Here is a 23,659-nt window from a genome sequence, read left to right as displayed (position 1 = left end):
TCTCACACACGCTCGGCTCTGCTCCTCCGTCTCACACACGCTCGGCTCTGCTCCTCCGTCTCACACACGCTCGGCTCTGCTCCTCCGTCTCACACACGCTCGGCTCTGCTCCTCCGTCTCACACACGCTCGGCTCTGCTCCTCCGTCTCACACACGCTCGGCTCTGCTCCTCCATCTCACACACGCGCTCGGCTCCTCCGTCTCACACGCGCTCGGCGTTGCTCCTCCGTCTCACACGCGCTCGGCGTTGCTCCTCCGTCTCACACACGCGCTCGGCGTTGCTCCTCCGTCTCACACACGCGCTCGGCTCTGCTCCTCCGTCTCACACGCGCTCGGCTCTGCTCCTCCGTCTCACACGCGCTCGGCTCTGCTCCTCCGTCTCACACGCGCTCGGCTCTGCTCCTCCGTCTCACACGCGCTCGGCTCTGCTCCTCCGTCTCACACGCGCTCGGCTCTGCTCCTCCGTCTCACACGCGCTCGGCTCTGCTCCTCCGTCTCACACGCGCTCGGCTCTGCTCCTCCGTCTCACACGCGCTCGGCTCTGTTCCTCCGTCTCACACGCGCTCGGCTCTGTTCCTCCGTCTCACACACGCGCTCGGCTCTGCTCCCCTGTCTCACACATGCTCGGCGTTGCTCCTCCGTCTCACACACGCTCGGCGTTGCTCCTCCGTCTCACACGCGCTCGGCGTTGCTCCTCCGTCTCACACGCGCTCGACTCCGCTCCTCCGTCTCACACGCGCTCGGCTCCGCTCCTCCGTCTCACACGCGCTCGGCTCCGCTCCTCCATCTCACATATGCACTCTGCTCCGCTCCTCCATCTCACACACACTCGGCTCCGCTCCTCCGTCTCACACACGCTCGGCTCCGCTCCTCCGTCTCACACACGCTCGGCTCCGCTCCTCCGTCTCACACACGCTCGGCTCCGCTCCTCCGTCTCACACACGCTCGGCTCCGCTCCTCCGTCTCACACACGCTCGGCTCCTCCGTCTCACACACACATTCGGCTCCGCTTCTCCGTCTCACACACGTGCTCGGCTCTGCTCCATCCACTCTCTGAATACATCCTCACGCAGCAGAGACCGTCATCCTCTGAGCAGAGACCTGGTCATGTGACCCCTTGTCTCCTCCCACACACTGATCACATGACGGTGACATCATCACAGGTCCTGTAAGCACAGAACAACCCCACGGCTCCTGTCCGGCTGCAGGTGGAGGTATGTGGGGGTCACCAGCACTGGGGGGCAGATTTATGGAAGCCCATTGCAACCAATCACAGTGCAGCTCTCATGAGGAGCAGTTAGTGTTAGAAGCTGCGCTGTGATTGGTTGCTGAAGGCGACGGGGATATAATCACAGGACGCAGTAGCTATAGACTCTGTGTGCCGCACATGGTGATCTGATGGAGGCGACCCCGATGGGAACTAATGGTAATATATGAGTCTATTTAATGGGGATATAAAATATGTGCCAATTTATAAAGCGCGGCGGGCTCCGCCTTCATCCTGTATTTCCCAGCCTATCGGCAGGTCCTATCCGCATGAATATGCAACTTATTTATACGCTTAAAGAAACCCACTGAAAATCCCGTGGGTTTTGTGTGTAAATCCGCAGTACGTGCGCACGCCCATGGAGTTCATTGGGCTTTTACAGTGAGTAATACGCACAGATAGGACTGGTCTCGTATTTTTTCACGTGATCGCACGTTACGTGAAAATTGCGCTTATGGGTTTATTCACAGTATATTACGCGCACCTCATGTAAATGAGCCCCAAGTCTGAAAGACAAGACTACAGGGGCCGTCGCCCCCCTTCTACAGCATTCAGCTATATTACATAGTCAATATCCTCCTCCGTGCGTTGAACACTGTACTAGCGCGATTAGGGCATGCTGTCCTGTTACCCTACAAAGGGGGTCTTAAGAGGACACTTTTACAGTATAAGACATAAAAGGGTACTATAACATTATTGGGGCATAAAGTGGGCACTATTGCCTTACATTAGAAGTACTATCAAATTATAGGGGCACTAAGGGTAGCACTAATTACCTTATTGGGGCACAATGAGGGCACTATTACTTTATATGGCCACTATTGCTGTGCAGACGGCACTGAGAGGGGCCGGGGTAGCAGCAGGATGGGGAACGTGCAGAGATGAGTCGGACCTGGAAATAAAAATAAAAGTGCTTCAAGTAAAAGGAAACCATTGTGGTTCGACAAGACGGTAAGAGGGGCAATTAACGATAAAAAGAAAGCGTTCAAACTACTGAAGCAAGAAGGCAGCGAAGAAGCGCTAAAATCATACAGGTTAAAAAAAAATATGCAAAGATAGGATCAAAATTGCTAAGGAGGAGGCTGAAAGACGGATCGCCAAAGAGAGCAAAGACAACCCGAAACTATTTTTTAACTATATTAACAGCAAAAGGATTTGCACCGCAAGCACTGGCCCTTTAACAAATAATGCAGGAGAAATCATTGAAGATGATGGAGGGAAGGCAAATCTATTAAACAGTTTATTTTCAAGCGTATTCACAAACGAAAAGGAAATGCCACAGGAGATGCAGGGGAATAAAATGAACCCCTCACAAAATATGTCATACCTAACGCAGGAGGAGGGGCGGAAACGGTTAAAGAAGACTAAAATTAATAAATCGCCAGGCCCAGATGGAATACACCCAAGGGTACTAAGGGAACTAAGTGATGAGATAGCTAGGCCGCTATATCTAATATTTGTAGATACTATGAAGACCTGGGTTGTACCACTGGATTGGCACATTGCCAACGTGGTTTCAATTTACAAAAAGGGGTCCTGAAGTGAGCCTGGTAGCTACAGGCCGGTAAGTCTCACTTCAGTAACTGGAAAAATATTCGAGAGGTTTCTGAGAGACGCCATCCTAGAATACCTCAAGGAGAACAACGGAATAACTTCTCACCAGCACGGGTTCATGAAGGGTCGATCATGTAAGACCAGTCTGATCAGTTTCTACGATGAAGTAAGTTCTAGGCTGGACCTGGGAGAATCTATTGATCTCGTATATCTGGACTTCTCTAAAGCATTTGACACCGTGCCACATAATAGGCTAATATATAAAATGAGGCAGCTCAGACTGGATGAAAATGTGTGTAATTGGGTTAAGAATTGGCCCAGAGATAGAAAGCAGAGGGTGGTAATAAATGGTTCATACTCTGATTGGGCCACGGTCGCTAGCGGGGTGCCACATGATTCAGTATTGGGCACCATTCTGTTCAATATATTAACGACCTGATAGAGGGGCTGCACAGCAAAATATCAATATTTGCAGATTACACAAAATTATACAATATAATTAATGCAATGGAAGACAATGTGCGGCTACAAGCGGACCTAGATAAGCCGGGGCCTTGGGCAGAAAAATGGCAAATGAAGTTCAATGTTGATAAATGTAAGGTTCTGCACATGGGCAGGAGAAACGGATTTCACCAATATACACTAAATGGGGTACTGCTATGGAAAAGGGAGATGGAAAGAGACCTGGGGGTACTAGTGGATTGTAGACTAAACTGGAGTAACCAATGCCAGTCAGCTGCTGCAAATGCAAATAAAGTCTTGGGATGCCTTAAAAGAGGTATAGGGGCGAGGGACGAGAACATTATCCTTCCATTATATAAGGCACTTGTCAGGCCTCACATGGAATACTGTGTACAGTTCTGGTCACCGGTGCTCAGGAAAGATGTCACAGTGCTGGAGGGGGTTCAAAGAAGGGCAACTAAACTAATAAACAGAATGGGAGGACTGGAATACCCAGAGAGGCTATCCAAATTGGGATTGTTTACCCTGGAGAAAAGACGGCGATCAAATAACTATGTATAAGTACATGAGGGGACAATACAAGGATCTCTCCTATGATCTGTTTATACCCAGGACTGTGACGGTAACGAGAGGGCATCCACTACATCTAGAAGAAAGCAGGTTTCATCGCCAACACAGAACAGGGTTTTTTACTGTAAGAGCAGTGAGACTGTGGAACTCTCTGCCTGAGGATGTGGTGATTGCAAAATCCATAGAGGAGTTTAAAAGGGGACTTGATCTCTTTCTGGAGAGGAAGGATATTGCAGGATATAAATCTTAGGTTAATTGTTAATCCGGGTATATAGACAGGTAGGAACTATTAGGGGTTGATCCAGGGAATAATCTAATTGCTTTTAGGGAGTCGGGAAGGAACCTTCCCCCAAATGGGCTAATTGGCTTCTGCTCTTGGTTTTTTTTTGCCTTCCTCTGGATCAACAAGATAGGAGGATAAACAGGCTGGACTAGATGGACATTGTCTTCATTGGGCCTTACATACTATGTTACTATAGGCCTGCAGATCTTCTCCTGTGCTGCCAATGTGCCTGGTGGCACATGCGCAGTACAGAGGATGCTGCACCATTGCTATTGCGATGATGCAGCCCCTCTGCTGCCAATGCGTCGGCTGGCACGTGCGCAGTTGAGAGGATGCCGCGCCGTCGCCATAGCAATGACACTGCTCCTGCGGTTATTCCGCAGTGATGATTGCGGAATGGCCACGGCGCAGACTGCTTCCATTCACTGCAACGAAAGCTGGCCGTGCGTAGTTCGCAGCAAATCGCAGCATGCTGCGATTTCTTTCCCGTGAGCGGAAAATCGCAGTCAATTTTTCGCTCATGGGCAGGAAATCGCGTTTTGCCATAGCTTGCTATAGGCAGGATTTGCTGCGAGTCCCGCTTCAGATTTCGCAATGCAAATCTGCCCGTGTGCAGGAGGCCTAAATTAGCTAATATATGCAAGTGAAAATTAAGAGATAAGCCGAAAATAAATATATGTGACTCCTTCTTAAAGTCCCTGAATGTAAAGTCTCTTACACTGAGATCTCACATTCGCTTTATGTTTGCTTTAAAGGGATTGTCCCGCGAAAGCAAGTGGGGGTATACACTTCTGTATGGCCATATTAATGCACTTTGTAATGTACATTGTGCATTTATTATGAGCCATACAGAAGTTATTCACTTACCTGTACCGTTGCTGGCGTCCTCGTCTCCATGGTGCCGTCTAATCTTCAGCGTCTATTCGCCCGATTAGACGCGCTTGCGCAGTCCGGTCTTCTCCCTTCTGAATGGGGCCGCTCGTGCTGCAGAGCGGCTCCTCATAGCTCCGCCCCGTCACGTGTGCCGATTCCAGCCAATCAGGAGGCTGGAATCGGCAATGGACCGCACAGAAGACCTGCGGTCCACCGAGGGTGAAGATCCCGGCGGCCATCTTCACAAGGTAAGTAAGAAGTCACCGGAGCGCGGGGATTCGGGTAAGTACTATCCGGTTTTTTTTCTTTAACCCCTGCATCGGGTTTGTCTCGCGCCGAACGGGGGGGCTATTGAAAAAAAAAAACCCGTTTCAGCGCGGGACAACCCCTTTAAATAGCTCTTAGCTGTAATTGGGTGAATTCCCACAGAACAGCTAGCGGCTTGTAGTTAAGAATCCACCAATGGAAGCTCAATCTGCTGGTAGGGCTGGCAACATTTTGCGGCTGATCGGGGTCTCACCTGGAAGCAATCCCGTGAAAGTGGAATGCCGCCATACTTTTGCTCCTCTGTTTGAAAGGACACAGCAAGCTCAACAAATGCAGCTTATCACAGCTTGATTAGAAGTAAAACACATATAGCTACAATGTATAAGTTATTAGACTTGATATAAAACACAAATACAGTAATTCCCCTACTTGCGAACGTTCGAGATACAAACAAGCCTGTCTGTAAGTATTATGTAATGCCGTAGTATTACATCATAATATACAGCGATTGGACAGGCATTCTATGGCACAGGTTGATAGGCATTCTGAATAGGCAGCCCTGGGGCCTTTCAGAAGGCCCCTGGCTGTCATGTCAACCGCACGGCACCCCGCAATCTTATCGTGGGAAGCTGTAGATAACACCAGAACGTCAGGTGCAGACTGTTTCTTACAGCTGACACCTGCCCGCAACAGCTTTTGATAAGCCATGGCGCTCATGGGAGCTGTTAACCTTTTAAATGCCGTTGTCAATTCTTACAGCAGCACTTAAAGGGTTAAAAGCTCAGATGAGCGGTGTGGCTTATCGGAGCTGTTGCAGACGGGGGGTCAGCTGTAAGAAACAGACTGCACCAGAGGTTCAGGTGTCATGTACGGCCAGCCTGCATTATATTATAGGGTCATGTAACAGCAATAGCTACAGCTGGTTGTCAGTATAACGTCTGTGCATGTATGTGTATAATAGTGAGAGTCTGTGCGCATATGTGTATAATAGTGTGCGTCTGTGCGCATGTGTGTATAATAGTGTGCGTCTGTGCGCATGTGTGTATAATAGTGTGCGTCTGCGCGCATATGTGTATAATAGTGTGCGACTGTGCGTATATGTGTATAATAGTGTGCGTCTGTTCGCATATGTGTATAATAGTGTGCGTCTGTGCGCATGTATGTCTATAATAGTGTGCGTCTGTGCGCATGTATGTGTATAATAGTGTGCGTCTGTGCGCATGTATGTGTATAATAGTGTGCGTCTGTGCGCATATGTGTATAATAGTGTGCGTCTGCATGTATGTGTATAATAGTGTGCGTCTGTGCATGTATGTGTATAATAGTGTGTGTCTGTGTATATGTGTATAATACTGTGCGTCTGTGCGTATATGTGTATAATAGTGTGCGTCTGTGCGTATATGTGTATAATAGTGTGCGTCTGTGCGTATATGTGTATAATAGTGTGCGTCTGTGCGCGTATGTGTGTATAATAGTGTGCGTCTGTGCGCGTATGTGTGTATAATAGTGTGCGTCTGTGCGCATGTGTGTATAATAGTGTGCGCATGTGTGTATAATAGTGTGCGCATGTGTGTATAATAGTGTGCGTCTGTGCGCATCTGTGTATAATAGTGTGCGTCTGTGCGCGTATGTGTATAATAGTGTGCGTCTGTGCGTATATGTGTATAATAGTGTGTGTCTGTTCGCATATGTGTATAATAGTGTGCGTCTGTGTGCATGTAAGTGTATAATAGTGTGCGTCTGTGTGCATGTAGGTGTATAATAGTGTGCGTCTGTGTGCATGTAGGTGTATAATAGTGTGCGTCTGTGTGCATGTAGGTGTATAATAGTGTTCGTCTGTGTGCATGTAGGTGTATAATAGTGTGCGTCTGTGTGCATGTAGGTGTATAATAGTGTGCGTCTGTGTGTGTGTATGTATGTGTATGTATGACTGTGTGTGTATATATATATATATGTGTGTGTATATTAGTGTGCTCCACTGGCCGCTATGGGGGACCTTATTACCAGTCGGGCCACTGCAGGGTTCACTTTTACTGTCTTACAATTAACAATTAGAATCGGCCCTTTGAAGGCAACCATAAGGCCGATGTGGCCCTCGGTGAAAATGAGTTTGACACCTCTGGCCTAGACTGAGGCCATATTACATGGGCGATAATAAAACTCGCATGAAAGTAGAACCCATTTTTGCAATGGGTGTATTTACATGGGCGACTTTTCATTTGTAGCGGTGCTGTGAGATGGAGAAATCCCAGCATGTGCGAGTTACATGCAGTCTAACAGGCGAGTAATGTACGTTGTCCCGCACATCGCACCAACGCTGCTTTATCTACCACAGCTGAAGCAGATGACTGTATCATGGAGGAGAACAGCCCCGCTCCTCACTGAGCTCCTCACGCTGCTGACTTACCTCCTGGCGCCAAACACTGCCCTCTTATAGCAGCCGATCACAGCGCCCTCAGGTCCTTCCCCTGCATAACCAAGGGCTGAATCAGCTCCCCATGGCTCCAGGATCAGTGATCGGAGGTCCTTCTGCTGGGGGATCAGTTCAGTTTACACAGTAATGATTTACCCACCGAACTCGCCTTTAACAAGGACAGGAGGCTGACTCCTTACACACCCCGGTGACTTTTATACCTTCTGTGCTCCCTTCTGTTACCTTCTCACCCATTTTCATACCACTGTGCCTCCCCAATGCCTCCTCCTCACCTTTTTTCTCCCTCCTGTGCTGCGGACCCTTGTATCTTCTTTCTAACCTTCAATGACACAATGTCCTCCTGCCCCCTGAGGCTCCTCACCTCTTCTGTCTGCACCAGAGATCTTTTTATCTACCATGACCACCGAAACAAAGAGGGAGAAAATGGGGTTATTAAGCACGTACAATAAGGCTGGATTCACAAGGGACGGAATGTCAGTGGAATTCTCACCGCATGACTGCACGGAAATCCCACGAGAATTCTGCCAGGGAAATGCTGCTTCAAAACCTGCAGCATTTCACCGTGGGTTTTGCGGAAGTATCACCATCGGCATTCCGCTGTGTCTTTCTCTCCCCATAAAGAGGAGAGAGGCCACTGCGGGGACCAGAAAGGAATTGATGTGCTGTGGAATTGAATTCCGCGCCACGTCAGTTTCCGTGCGACCCGACCAAAACGGATTGGCAGCAGCGTGTGGACGAGATTTTTGCAAAATCAGTCCACTATGCTGGCTAATCCCAGAATTAGGAGCCGTGGGCGGAATTGCCATGAGGACTTTCTGCACGGAAATTCCGTGACATGCAACAAGACGCAAGCTAGTTATATTGCATCAGCAGGCGCATAAGCTCAAAACTGGCATAAACCAGGGGGCCCAGGTGCACCCATCTACTAATCAGAAATGGCTGTGCAGAAGTGGACTTAATGGAAAAATTGCAGCCAAAAATCCAAAAATTATCTCCCCGCTCGTCCCTAAAGATTGGGGGTCGGCGCGGGGCGGGGAGCTGCGGGTAGGAACGGAGGGGAGATCTCTCTTTCCCGCCCGCTCTCCCCTGCTCCCCGCCGCAACTCACCTGTCAGCTGCGGCGGCCTCCGAATCTTTAAGGACGAGCAGGGAGATACTCGGCTAAGGCACATTACTCGAGCGAGTAGTGCCTTACCGAGTATACTCGCTCATCCCTAGAGCAGAGTAATAAAATGAACAACATTTATTCTTTATTATTTTAGCCTTTTTTGTTTTTTAAATGGGATTGTGTATGATGTTACATTGTCTCGTCTTCTCTCCATTCAGGATCCTCGGCTGATATCTTCTATATCAGATAATTACCCTGATTAACCCAACAAGGATGGAGAGGAACCGGGACAAGATGGCGGAGAGTATATTCACCCTCACCCTAGAGATACTCTTCCAGCTTACAGGAGAGGTGAGAGATTCTGGGGATGACGCCACATTCCATCATTCTTATCTATGTCAGTCTCTGGTCACATCTACGGCAGAGGATTTACTGCTGATTCATTATGAATGCCGGGAAAAGTATGGCAGCCGGTTGTGAAAAATTATAGTAACCCAACAGACCTATTATAAGGCAATTGGTGTTTTTTTGGGTTTCATTGCTATCTGTCATAGAACGGGATTCAGAACTCTGATAATTTTGCTGTCCTGCCTTTAAGATGGAGTAAAATAACAGAATTGATGAACACAATTGTGAACAGAACCGTAACAACAGATGGATATAACTGGAGACATGAAGGACTCTGGGAATGTCTGCAGTGATATTTATGGATGTATCTCCCCATAAACAGGATTACACGGTAGTGAAGAAGACTTCTAGCGATGGCTGTCAGGCCCCGGTGTCTGATGGATGGGGAAGACCCCTGAGCCCAATCACAGGGCCTCCACCTCACCCCCTGATACTGGAGGAGATCAATGAGCAGAAGATCCTAGAACTCACCAACAAGATGATTGAGCTGCTGACTGGAGAGGTGACGCTGCTGGGAATGCTGGGACATTATACAGTAACGCTATGGCGGTATAACGTGTCTGGGTGATGACGGTATCATTGTGTTGTCAGGTTCCTATAAGGTGTCAGGACTTCACTGTCTATTTCTCCATGGAGGAGTGGGAGTATTTAGAAGGACACAAGGATCTGTACAAGGGCGTCATGATGGAGGACCACCAGCGCCCCCCATCACCAGGTAATAGACAGGACTAAATCCACACGGCCTTTATTATTTGTATGAAGAGAATGAATTCAGTGGCTGTCTGTTTTCTGCAGGTAGATCCAGTAAGAGAACAGCAGCAGAGAGATGTCCCCGGCCTCTTCTTCCACAGGATGATCAGGTAGATGGAGAGAAGGTCTCATGAAATCTCCCCTCTGGTCTGTAGGACGGCTGGGAAGGTCTTGTGTTTAGTCTTATTATATGATTGATACTTGTGTAATGAGAAAGCTGGAGATGGCAGGATTACAGCCGACCGCAGACATTAGATCTCCGCATCTTATCACTATTTTCTGGGTCTGGAGACTTCTGGTTGGAATAAAGAAGCAACAGGTTGGAGTTATACAGGAGACCTGCAGCTATTTGGCCCAGATCACTACTGCTGTCATGTCATTCCGGCTCCTCATACTAATTAATGACCTTTTCTGGCCATATAAAACCTTCCACACGACTTCTCCAACTGTGTGATGACTTTTACAATATTTATTTCACAGCTGGTGAAACTGGAGGAAGATCCGATCCCTATTGATGCTACAGAGACACATGTGAGGGGGGATCAGCCGTGTAAGGAGGGGATTCCTACAGATGACCCCCCAGGTGAGACTATATGTAGAGAAGAAACGGATACGATAGCAGCAGCACATTCCAAAGCACTTTAGATGAAGCAACAAATGCATAGTCACCTGGAACCAGAATCCATGGATCCAATGTAGCATCATAGAAGGAAGAAGTTTACAGCAGGGGGCGTCAGCAGCTCTTATCCACGGCTCGTACGGCTCCTGTGCTGTAACCTTACAAGCTATATGGGCCGCAGACAAGAGCATCAGCTGAGAGCGCCCGCTGGAGGTAGGAAATTACCGTCCCCGCACGGGAGGAAATCAGCGCAGAACACGTCCTATAATGTGGAAGGTTAATGGAGAGATGAAAATATAAAAAAGTAAGTTTCTTGGCGAAATAATCGGCCCATTAGTTGGATTGTCAGCAGATTAGGTGGTCTGTAAATTATTGTGTAAGACAAAAAGGATAAGGAGACCTCCCCTTACTGCCCATCAGCACGCTCTTCAACTTAGCTCCCATGCAGAGAAGTCTTCACGCCGTTTGCCACTCAGTCCTGGTGGCTGCTTAATGCACAAACACGAAAATTCGGGAACCCGGGCTTGGGAAAAAAATTCTTCCTGCTTTATTAGTGTACAGAAGGGGTTAATACATCCGGATGACAGAAACTGGAGAACACATTCCGATTACATGGGACCTTGTTCCCCTCATCTCTCCTCACATCCTGTTTCCTTATAAACATTTACTCGTTAAAACACCTGATTTTTAACCCCTTCTTGTTGTTCGAAATTTCAATGGCATATTAACCCTTTTGTTCCCAGTTACTGAGTTTTACTGCCGTTGGTTTCCCTTAAATATTATTGGGTTCATGGGCATAACTATAGAGGGTGCAGGGGATGCGGTTGCACCCGGGCCCAGGAGCCTTAGGGGGCCCCTAAGGTCTCTTTTCTCCATATAGGAAGCCTAGTACTATGAATAAAGCATTATAGTTGGGGGCCCTGTTACAGATTTTGCCATGGGGCCCTGAAGCTTCAAGTTACGCCTCTGATTGGGTTCTATATATAACCTCATGCCATTGGTGTTTCAGTGTTTCATAATATTTCATCATCTTGCTTTGCTTCTTTCCTTATTACGCTTTAACTCTTTTTTTCTGACAGTCGTTACAGTTTATGCACTGGTTTTCTTCTACTAGTGCTTGCTTTGCTAACTAATTACAGTATTAATTATCAATGTTTATTAGCTTTATAGTTTATTAGCTGATATACCCGGCTTCGCCCGAGTTAATTTGGTACTGGTGTTTATTTGGTGTTCACACGGAAAATCTTATGAAGTCGTGGTTACTTTAGAGATACTGAGGAAAAACATATGTTCACCATTTTGCATAGTTCTCTGCGTTACCCAGGAAACACCACGTGGAGGTAACCATGCGACGCTTCCTTTATATAAAATGACATCAGGAAGTGAGAGAATTAGATTACATACGTAAAATTTGGACGCTAATTCTTTTGCGCATAGAATTGAATCATCGAGTTGGGACCCATTCGCTTTTCCTATTTATAACATAATCAATGCTCCTGCCAAATTTCCCGTTTCTATGACACCGGAAAGTGAAAAAATTACATTCCGCACGTAAAATTTGGACGCTAATTCTTTTGCGCATAAAATTGAATAATGGAGTTGGGACCCATTAGCTTTTCCTATTTATGACATAATCAATGCTCGTGCCAAATTTCACGTTTTTATGACACCGGAAAGTGAAAAAATTACATTCCACACGTAAAATTTCGACGCCAATTCTTTTGCGCTAGAATTGAATAATCGAGTTGGGACCCATTAGTTTTTCCTATTTATGACATATTCAATGCTCGTGCCAAATTTTAAGTTTCTATGACATTGGGAAGTGACAGATTTAGATTATGTACGTAAAATTTCGACGCCAATTCTTTTGCGCTAGAATTGAATAATCGAGTTGGGACCCAATTACTTTTCCTATTTTGGAGATAATCTATGCTTGTGCCAAAATTCATGTTTCTACGATATCGGGAAGTTGGAGAACTTTTGGCGAGTCAGTCAGTGAGTCAGTCAGTGAGTCAGTCAGTGAGTGAGTCAGTGAGTCAGTGAGTCAGTGAGTCAGTGAGGGCTTTCAGCTTTATATATATAGATTAGCAATAAAAAAAAACGAAGAAGAAACCTCTCTCTCCTTCTCATCATATGTAGAGAAGATCTGTCTTTATGTTCATGCCCTTGGGGCTTCTAGTATCGAGGGTTAGTAATTAAGGTGATATTTTTTAAGTTCATATTAGTTTCATTAACCCTCCCACTCCAGAACGTACATTTACGCCTTGGAGCGTCGGGGTATGTATGAAGAGAAGTCGTGGGGCGATCTCTCTTTATACAGCACGGGCATCAGCTGTTTATTACAGCTGAGACCCGAGGGCAATAGCCGCGATCGGCCATTCGGCTGACCGCGGCTATTTAAATCCCCTGAACGATATTCAGAGGACCCGCACAGCCCCCCAGCAGTGAGATCGGGGGAGCCAGGCAGGTGTCATGGCAGCCAGGGGCCTTTTGAAAGGCCCCAAGGCTGCCTTGAGAGACTGCCCTTGAAGCCATCCCCGTGGGGTGGCTTGATAGGCTGCCTGTGAAATTGCAGTATGACGTCAGGAGCGATGAAAGCATCACATATTGCAGTCCCCCAGGGGGACTTTAAAGTAAAGTTAAAAAAAAAAGATCAATAAAGTTTTTTAGTTGTAAAAAAAAAAAGTAATAAAAGTTTAAAACACCCCCCCTTTTTGCCATATCTATAATTAAAAAAATCTAAATTATAAGATGAAAATACATATCTGGTATCACCGCGTTCGTAAAAGTCCGATCTATCAAAGTAGCCCATTATTTACTCCGCACGGTGAACGTCGGCTGAAAAAAAAAAAAAGAACAGAAATTAACTTTTTCAGTCACCCTGTCTCCTAGAAAAAACGCAATAAAAAGGGATCAAAAAGTCGTATGCATTCCATTTTAATACTAACAGAAACTTCAGGACATCCTGCAAAAAATGAGCCCTCGATCAACTACGTCGATGGAAAAATTTAAAAGTTATTGCGCGCAGAAGATGATGGCAGAAAATAATTGAAAAAAATTAAATGCCTTTGAAAAAAAAAGAGTAGTACAGTAAAAAAAAAAAATAACTATACAAGTTTGGTATTGTAGTAATCGTACTGACCCATAGAACAAAGTTATCATGTCGTTTTTGTTGCAGTTTGTGCGCTGTAGAAACAAAACGCACTAAAAGATGGCGGAATGTGTTTTTTTTTTTTCGTTTTTTTTTCATTTTACTCCACTAAGAATTTTTCCAAAGTTTTTCAGCACATTATATGCATAGTACATTAAATAGCACCATTGAAAACTACAACTCGTCTCGCAAAAAACAAGCCCTCATGCAGCGACGTCGATGCATAAATAAAGGAGTTAGGATTTTTTTTAACGGGAGGGGGGGGACAAAAATGGAGAAAAAAAGGGACCACGTCATGAAGGGGTTAATGTAACTGGAATACTGATCTAACACTTCTGTTATACTTGTTGCTTCTTTTTCTTTTTCGCATATGGCAATCACGTTGTCAATAAAGCGTCCGTACCACACCATGCAGCTGTGCAGGGGATTCTCATCACAGTAGATATACTCGGACTCCCACCAGCTCATCGTTAGGTTCGCTATTGTAGGAGAAAATCGGGAGCCCATTGGGCCTCCCAATAGCTGTGAAAGATACATGCGACGGTGAAATAAGTAAAAAGGGTTAAAGAGTAATAAGAAAAGAAGCAAAGCAAGAGGATGAAATATTATGAAACCCTGAAGCACTAATGGCATGAGGTCATATATAGAACCCAATAATATTTTAGGGAAACCAACGGCAGTAAAACTCAGTAACTGGGAACAAAAGGGTTAATATGCCGTTGAAATCCCGAACAAGAAGGGGTTAAAAATCAGGTGTTTTAATGAGTAAATGTTTATAAGGAAACAGGATGTGAGGCTGAGAAGAGGTGACCAAGGTTCCATCTAATCGGAACTCGTTCTCCAGTTTCTGTCATCCGGATGTATTAACCCCTTCTGTACACTAATAAAGCAGGAAGAATTTTTTCACAAGCTCGGGTTCCGGAATTTTCGAGTTTGTGCATAAATTATTGTGTCTAATATTAATGCGAAAACCCATTTTATTAATTTAATTCTGCTGCAACCTGAAAATATATGCAGATTTTATATATAGAGATGTAATAAAATATCAGTATAATTATAATGTTCTAATCAAAAATAACAAAATCTGTTTAATTATTGGCAGATGACGACACCGGGAGATCAGAGGGACATCTGATATCAACAGGTTGTAAAGTGGAAGATGATGGTATCATACCAGATACATATGAAGAGCCAGCCCTTATCCCAGATATACCCTCAGCCCGTCCTCAAAAAAATCTATCAGCAGATTCTTCTAAACAGATTCCATCTACTGATTCATTACAGAATGTTAAACAGAGTAAAATTTATACAGAAGATATTCTTGTTAGACATCACAGAATTCACACGGGGAAGAAGTCATTTTTATGTTCAGAATGTGGAAAATATTTTGACCATAAGTCACATCTTGTTAGACATCACAGAATTCACATTGGGAAGAAGCCATTTTTATGTTCAGAATGTGGAAAATATTTTGACACTAAATCACATCTTGTTAGACATCACAGAATTCACACGGGGGAGAAGCCATTTTCATGTACAGAATGTGGGAAAGCTTTTAGTGATAAATCAGATCTCATTAGACATCATAGAATTCACACAGGAGAGAAACCATTCTTATGTTCAGAATGTGGGAAAGGTTTTAAGCATAAATCACAGCTTGTTGCACATCAGAGAATTCACACAAGGGAAAAACCATTTTCAGGTTCGGAATATGGGAAAGCTTTTGGTCATAAAGCAGTTCTCAATGGACATCAGAGAATTCATACACAGGAGGAACCAGGTTTATGTTCAGAATGTGGGAAAAGTTTTAAGCATAAATCACACCTTGTTACACATCAGAGAAATTGTAGAGGGGAGAAGCCCTATTCATGTTCAGAATGTGGGAAATGTTTTAAGTATAAATCACATCTTGTTGCACATCATCGAAATCACACAGAAGAGAAGCCATTTTCATGTTCAGAATGTGGAAAGTATTTTAAGTGTAAATCATATCTTGCTATACATCAGAGAATTCACACAGGGGAGAAGCCATTTTCATGTTCAGAATGTGGAAAATATTTTAATCATAAATCACATCTTGTTAGACATCACAGAACTCACACAGGAGAGAAGCCATTTTTATGTTCAGAATGTGGGAAAGTTTATAGTGATAAATCAGATCTCATTAGACATCAGGTACGTCACATAGGGGAGGAACGATGATTATGTTTCGAATGTGGGAAGGTTTTAAGAGTAAATCACAGCTTGTTACGCATCAGACAATTCACACTGGGGAGAGGCCATTTTCATGTTCAGAATGTGAGAAATCTTTTTACCACAGATCAAATCTCGTTAAACATCAGAGAATTCACACAAAGGAAGAAGCCATTTTCACAACATTGGAAATGTTTTACTGTTTTACTAAGTTTTCCATTACATTATATGGCGTATTAACTAGAGATGAGCGAGCATACTCATCCGAGCTTGATGCTCGTTCAAGTATTAGGGTGCTCGAGATGCTCGTTCCTCGAGCAGAGCACCCCGCGGTGCTCGAGTCAATTCCATTTCCTTCCCTGCATGTTTTGCGCCATTTTCTGGCCAATAGACATGCAGGGAAGGCATTACAACTTCCTCCTGTGACGTTCTAGCCCTATCCCACCCCCCTGCAGTGTGTGGCTGGCGAGATCAAGTGACCCCTGAGTATTTAAAGTGGGGCCGCCCATGGATCGCCACAGACACACACTGGGAGAGATCAGGGAGAGGGCTGCTGCTTATTTAGGGTACGTTCACACAAGCGAGTTTTTGTGCATACTTAGGTGCGTCCGCACCTAGGTACGAGCAAAAACACGCGTGAACACAGCTGCGTGCTCGTTGTCAATGGAGCCGCGGCTTCTGCCGGCGGCTCCATTGAAAAGAATGCTCTGCCGGCCCCCTGCATTCTTTTTCAGGGAATGGCTTTACACATAAGCCCTTCCCTGAAAAAGAAACATTTTAGTGCAAAACAACAACAACAAAAAAACTTACCTCTCAGCCACTGCTGTGACCCCCGCGGGCATGAAGAACACATCTGCACGTGTTTCCTTCACCCCTGCTAGTTAAAAGAATTCCTTGCTGCTACATCTGCCACATCTGCCACAGCTGCGGTAGAGAATCCTGCTGCCGGCATCCCGTCAATGGCTTTTCAGGGAAGGGCTTCGTAAGCCCTTCCCTGAAAAGCCATTTAAAATAGTGCAAAAAATAAAAAAAACAATACTCACCTCTCTTCAGCTGCCGGGGCTCAGCCCCGAATTCTAGCGCTGTCCCCGACTCTGTAGTTCTGAGCTATCAGCAGCTGGGGATTTAAAATCCCCGCCCGCTGGTAGCTCTGATTGTTGTTGGCTGAATTGCTTCAGCCAATCACAATTAGAGCTACCAGCAGGCGGTGATTTTAAATCCCCAGCTGCTGATTGCTCAGCAGCGCTACAGAGCCGGCGACAGTGGCAGAAGTCCCCGCTGAGCCCCGGCAGCTGTCAGTGGCTTTGCAGGCAAGGGCTTCGTAAGTCCTTCCCTGAAAAGCCTTTTAAAATAGTAAAAAAAAAAATATTCACCTGCCGAGGCTCAGCGTTGACTTCTGCCGCTGTCCCCACCTCTGTAGCTCTCAGCTATCAGCAGCCGGGGATTTAAAATCCCCGGCTGCTTATAGCTCTAATTGTGATTAGCTGAAGTGCTTCAGCCAATCACAATCAGAGCTACCAGCAGGCGTGGATTTTAAATCCCCGGCTGCTGATAGTTCAGCGGCGCTACAGAGCCGGAAACAGCGGCAGAAGTCAACGCTGAGGCCTCCAGCAGCTGTCAATGGCTTTTCAAGGATGGGCTTCATAAGCCCTTCCCTGAAAAGTCAATTAAAAGTAGTGTAAAAAAAATATCTTACCTGTCTGCCGCTGCTGTGCCCCCCCCCCCCCCTCCGCAGAGGAATTCTTTATTCTCTACCACAGATGTCACACATGTCAGCTGCAGTAGAGGATTCTGCTGCCGGCAATTGATTTCAGGGAAGGACTTTGAACATAAGCCCTTCCCTGAAAATCAAGTAAAAGTGGTTTTAAAAAACAAAACAAAAAAAGATACTCCCCTCCCTTCAGCTGCCGGGGCACAGCCGCGTCTTCTACTGCTGTCCCCTGCACTGTGACGCTGATCTATCAGCAGCCGGGGATTTAAAATCCCCGCCTGCTGAAAGAGCTGATTGTGATTGGCTGACGTGCTCAGCCAATCACAGGCAGCTCTCACCTGTCATTCATTACATATGTAAAGCTCTTCCCTGAAAAACAATTCAGGTGTGCCAGCAGACCGGTGCGTTTAATAGAGCCGCTGGCAGCAGCAGCATGTTGCCCCTCGCCTGCCCTATCCGTTCCTGTGTCGTTTCCATCACTTTCCTAGGTTTTCCAGATTTCCACAAATGAAAACCTTAGCGGAGCGTGGGTCATATACAAAAATGCTCGAGTCGCCCATTGACTTCAATGGGGTTCCTTACTCGAAACGAACTCTCGAGCATCGTGGAAAGCTCGATTCGAGTAACGAGCAACCGAGCATTTTGGTGATCGCTCATCTCTAGTATTAACCCCTTCCTAATGTATGCACCTCTTCATACATGACATGTATTTACTGTCCTTATCATTTGAAACTAGCCAGCAATACGAGATAATCACAGCTATTAATAGAGATGAGCGAACGTGCTCGGCCACGCCCCTTTTTCGCCCGAATACTGCGATTTTCAAGTACTTCCGTACTCGGGCGAAAAAATTCGGGGGTCGCCGCGGCGGCGCGGGGGGTTGCAGCGGGGAGTGGGGGGGGGGAGAGGGAGAGAGAGAGGGCTCCCCCCTGTTCCCCGCTGCTACCCCCCGCGCCACCACGCCTCTCCCCGCCCCCCCGGTGCACCCGAGTACTTTTCACCCGAGTAGTGAAGTACTCGAAAATCGCGGTGCTCGATTGCGAAATCGCCCTTACCGAGTACGTTCGCTCATCTCTAGCTATTAACCATTTAAATATCGCTACCCTGATAGGGAATGAGATGTCCCAAGCATTCTCCCACAATGAGATGGCAAAGTGCTGTCCGGGTGTCATGGAAGCCTGGGGCCCTTCAAAGACCTCCAGGTCTGTCATACAGGTTTGCTTTTTAAAGCATGACACTGCGCCGTTTGTATAAGCTAAATGATCGTAAGTTCAAGTTTTCTATGGTGAGTTAATGAAGTAATAATAAGTAAAAAAGAATCAACTATTACAAAAAGTTAAAAGAAAACCTTTTTCTAATTTTGACATCAAAAAATAAAAAGTAACTATAGTTAAAAGTTGGTTTTCCTCCATCCTTAGAAGATTATTAATGTCACATTATTAATTCCACAAGGTGAAGGTCGTAAAGACCTGTATGAAATTAACTCAGGTGTGGTCGGGTATATCAGCTAGTTCTTTCATATGTGGCAACTTCACACCAGAATATTCCTGAGGAAAGCATTATTTTTAGCCAGAAAAGGAATACCATTATGTTGGATGGATTAAAAAAAAACATCGCTATCTATGTGGAGAAAATTATTTTATTCAGTTGTGCATATAACTACACAATTTAAAAGGAATGTAAATGCCGCTATAGGTTTAACAAGGTATGACATCTGTGGTGTAATCCCCCCCCCAACTCCCTTTCTTCCTATCCTCCACACTTGTCTCTCCTTGTCCATATCCGTACTCCAAAGACGTCCCCATTGATGGGTGTATTCTCGGGGGTGGGACCTGTGACCTCTTAAACAATCCCTGTTCTAATTAAAATGATGATGTTTTGGTCTTTCATATTTAGGGGGCTTCACTTTCTTATTGCTCCTTCTGTACACCAATTTGTCATGCAATATATTCTATAGTTCTATAATTTTGTTTGATGTTAAACTTTTTCAATAAAACAAGTTTAAAAAAATGATGAGAGTATGATGTTTCCACTGATTCATCTAGCAATGCCAACAAAGAGACCTCTAGGGTGTGTGGAAGTGCCATACCAATTATAAGACCAAGGAGGTCAGTGACCTCCACTCAAAAAGACTGAATCACAAGGCAACTCCATAGTATTTGGAGACATTGATCACATTGTAGAGTGGGAACTCTTTTCATTTTGAAAAGTCTACTCGGGTAAGATGACACTGATGTAGGATATATAGCTGGATAATCTTAGTGGCTGCTGGTGAGACCAGCATATATGAGGATATAGCTGGGGTCCAGTCCTCATCCATGAGGGAAGGAATGAGCTCCCTCCATTTATCCGCAACACCCAGACATACATAAGAGAGGGAGAGTATTCAAAAAGATATAGAAAGGCTTGCAGAGTGGGCAGCAACTAACAGAATGGTATTTAACAAGGAGAAATGCAAAGTCCTGCATCTGGGCAAGTTGGTCTTCTCATCCATCCTCCTAGTAGATGGCCATGGAATAAGAAAATGGAACAGGATTCTAGAGGTGAACAACTGGCTACGTCGATGGTGCCGTCAGCAAAGATTTGAATTACCTATATGATGGACTGCTTGCTAAAGACGTGTTGCACCTTACAAAAACAGGTAAGCACATTTTTGGTGGGCGCCTTGCTTCACTCATTAGGAGAGCTTTAAACTAGAACAATATGGGAATTGAAGTGAAAAGCCAGGTAAAAATATACATCTAATTAATACATTTGAGACCCTATTAGAAGTGGAAAGAAATAAAGAAGTTACTCGCTTTTTTCGAGTAACTGACTACTCGTGCGAAAAGATTTGGGGTGTGGCGGGCCGGGGGGGGGGGGGGGGGAGAGAAATCTTCCCCCTGTTCCCCCTCGTTCCCCCCCCAAATCTTTTCGGACGAGAAGGCAGTTACACAAAAAAAGCGATGCTCATTCGAGTAATTGCTCTAAACGCATGCTCGCTCATCTTTAGAAAGAAAGAACAAAGACAAAAAATTCAGAAGGCAAGTGGAGGAGCAAGAGACACCGATCACAAACTAAAATGTTTTTATACAAATGTACAGAGCATGGGAAAAAACAAGGAAAAATATGATTTCATAGGCATCACGGAAACTTGGTGGAATGATACACATGATGATTGGAATTAGATAGGAGCGAGCACCAAAATGCTCGCCCGCTCATTGCTCGAGTCACACGTAATGCTCGAGAACTCGTTTTGAGTAATGAACCCCATTGAAGTCAATAGGCGACTCGAGCATTTTTGTATGGGACCAATGCTCCGCATAGGTCATGACTTGTCAAACACCGGAAAACATCAGAAAGTCATGAAAACACAGAAAAGGATAGGGAAGAGCAGGGGCAGCATGCATGGCTGCATCTGAGGCTCCCAGGTCCCACTATTAAGCCAAAATGGGGGCAAGAGTCTGGCGGCACCCCCCTAACAATTTACTTCGGACAAACCATCATTAGGAAGGCACACGCACTGGCACATCTTAGCTAAGCACCACACTACCTGCAACCAAGGACAATCACTGCCTGTGGGTGACACCACTGCCTCTTCTCCTGGGTTACATGCTGGCATTGCTGTCCAACCCCCCTGCACAACCCTGCATCCACAGCGCACACAAAAGTTTCCCTGCGCAGCGTTCAGCTGCCCTCATGCCACACGCTCGCTTTATAGCCATGTCTATATATAGGTGTGTACAGGATGAGGAAGAACCGGAGGCACACACTGCAGAGGGTTAGAAGCGATAGGCAGCGGCCCTCTTTGAAAATGTGGGCGATAGTCCACAATGCTGTTAAGAATTGATGATAAATTGACGTACGATCATCATTCCAATCCCATGCCACCGCCGTCACAAAATTGTCCGTAGCCGCAAACGTGGGCATAAAGGGGACTCAGGTGCCAGCACTTCTACACATCTCCACAATGCAGCAATACTCTGTGTGGGAAGCACGTGAGCAGGCCCTGGGCAGGCTCGGTCCCAGCCTCCACCTTGTGTAACCCAAGGTGCTGTGAGTTACATAGTAATAGGAAATCCATGTGTCCACACACTATTCATTGTGTGTAGGTGTCAGATAGCTCAATACCGCAAGAGGAAGTCTTTGAGTTCCTTGGGCTTGCCTATGCTGTCAGTGCACAAAGATGGTATTACACAGGAAGAAATCAGAGTGCCCAAACATGGCAGAGTTTCAACCCGCTAAGGACCTCGGCCTTGGCCCACATTTCTGCCCTAGTCAGTCAGTATATTTTTGCCAGATAGGTAAAGCACCGCGATGGGAAGTCTTTGTGCACCCACAGTATAGGCAGACCCCTGAAACATTGGTGTACCAAGAGTATAGGCGGACTCCAGTAACATTTCTGTAGCAAAAGTATAGGCAGACCCCCAGTAACATTTCTGCAGCAAAAGTATAGGCAGACCCCAGTAAAATTTCTGTAGCAAAAGTATAGGCAGACCCCTATAACATTTCTGTAGCAAGAGTGTAGGAAAACCCCTGAAACATTGTTGTACCAATAGTATAGGCGGACCCTATTAACATTTCTGTAGCAAATGTATAGACGGACCCCTGTAACATTTCTGTAGCAAAAGTGTAGGCAGACCCCAGTAACATTACTGTAGCAGAAGTATAGGCGGACCCCGGTAACATTTCAGTAGTAAAGGTATAGGCGGGCCCCTGTAACATTTCTGTAGCAAAAGTATAGGTGAACCCCGTAAACTATTCAGTAGAAACTGCATAGGCGGACCCCAGTAACATTTCAGTAGCAAAATTATGGCCAACCCCTGAAACATTGGTGTATCAAGAGTATAGGCGGACCCCAGTAACATTTCTGTAGCAAACGTATAAACAGACCCCAGTAACATTTCTGTAGCAAAACTATAGGCAGACCCCTGTAACATTTCTGTAGCAAAAGTATAGGTAGACCCCTGAAACATTGGTGTACCAAGAGCATAGGTGGACCCCAGTAATATTTCAGCAGCAAAAGTATAGGCAGACCCCAGTAACATTTCTGTAGCAAACAACTATGAAACAATAAAAATGTTCCTTTAACTAAAGAAGTTTTTTCACTTGCATCATCCTATGCTGTCACTTCTTTCTTATTGTTTCTCCATATATTTAAAGGGGCATATGTCCATAGCCCCGAAGTTGGCTTTGCATTTTTGCGGACCTGTTGTGGTCCTTTTCTGTCTCCGCCCCCTATAAGTAATTTTTACTGTGGGGGGTTTTCTGCGAGTGCCGTGGCTTGTGTTTTTTGATCTTGTAGCAAAAGTATAGGCGGACCCAAGTAACATTTCTGTAGTAAAAGTATAGGCAGACCCCTGTAACATTTCTGTAGCAAGAGTATAGACGAACCCTTGAAACATTGGTGCACCAAGAGTATAGGTAGACTCCTCAAACCATTCAGTAGAAAAGGTGTAGGCAGAGCCCAGTAACATTTTTGTAGCAAGAGTGTAGGCGAACCCCTGAAACATTGGTATACCAAGAGTGTAGGCGAAGGCTGGAAAAATTAGATAACCGTATAGGCGAGGGCCAGAAAAATTGGTGTACAAAGAGTAAAAGTGCACCCCTGAAAAATTGCTCAACCGCGAGGGCAGGTGAAACCCATAAACATTTTTGAAAGATACAGCTCGCTGTTGCTTAATTTGTAACAGAGCCTGGAGGCAGCCCTGTGAAAAAAAATTGGTTTCTATTAAAGTATCAATGCTTTTGAAACTTTGAAAAACTTTCAAAAATTGTAAAAAACTTTTAAACAGAGCCTTTTGGGCCGCTGAAAAATTGGCAGCTCAGCGTGATGATATGCTGTTTTAGGAGGAGTAGGAGGAATAATAATATCCGAGGGTGATTGATAAAGCTAATTCCCCCTTTTATTGTGGTGATAAAGGAAGCTTTTATCTCCTGTTGCAGCAAAAAGAACCATTAGGTTCCGCTGCTTTTTGCCGTGGAGAAGAGAAGTCTGGGGAAATCCAGCATTTGTTCATCTTTATGAATG

The 23,659-nt window shown here is 45.5% G+C and overlaps 2 protein-coding genes across 2 annotated transcripts in view; both read left to right on the top strand.

Moving 5' to 3' along the window:
• LOC136624528 (zinc finger protein 585A-like) overlaps positions 1–16,850 on the top strand; it is a 99,409-nt gene extending 82,559 nt beyond the window's left edge. Inside the window, exon 7 of the mRNA XM_066598511.1 lies at positions 15,076–16,850. Coding sequence (XP_066454608.1) covers positions 15,076–15,947 — 872 coding nt within the window. The 3' untranslated portion in view covers positions 15,948–16,850. The remainder of the gene's footprint in view (positions 1–15,075) is intronic.
• Positions 1,336–9,794, top strand: LOC136624492 (oocyte zinc finger protein XlCOF29-like). Its single transcript, XM_066598477.1, has 3 exons — positions 1,336–1,426; positions 9,036–9,168; positions 9,548–9,794. Exons 2-3 carry the CDS (start codon positions 9,091–9,093, stop codon positions 9,791–9,793), a joined length of 324 nt encoding a protein of 107 aa, XP_066454574.1. The 5' UTR covers positions 1,336–1,426; positions 9,036–9,090; the 3' UTR covers position 9,794.
• Positions 16,851–23,659: the final 6,809 nt, after the last annotated feature.

This window comes from Eleutherodactylus coqui, chromosome 4, assembly GCF_035609145.1.
Source record: "Eleutherodactylus coqui strain aEleCoq1 chromosome 4, aEleCoq1.hap1, whole genome shotgun sequence".
Lineage (NCBI taxonomy): Eukaryota > Metazoa > Chordata > Amphibia > Anura > Eleutherodactylidae > Eleutherodactylus > Eleutherodactylus coqui.
This window is presented reverse-complemented; position numbering and strand designations above follow the sequence as displayed.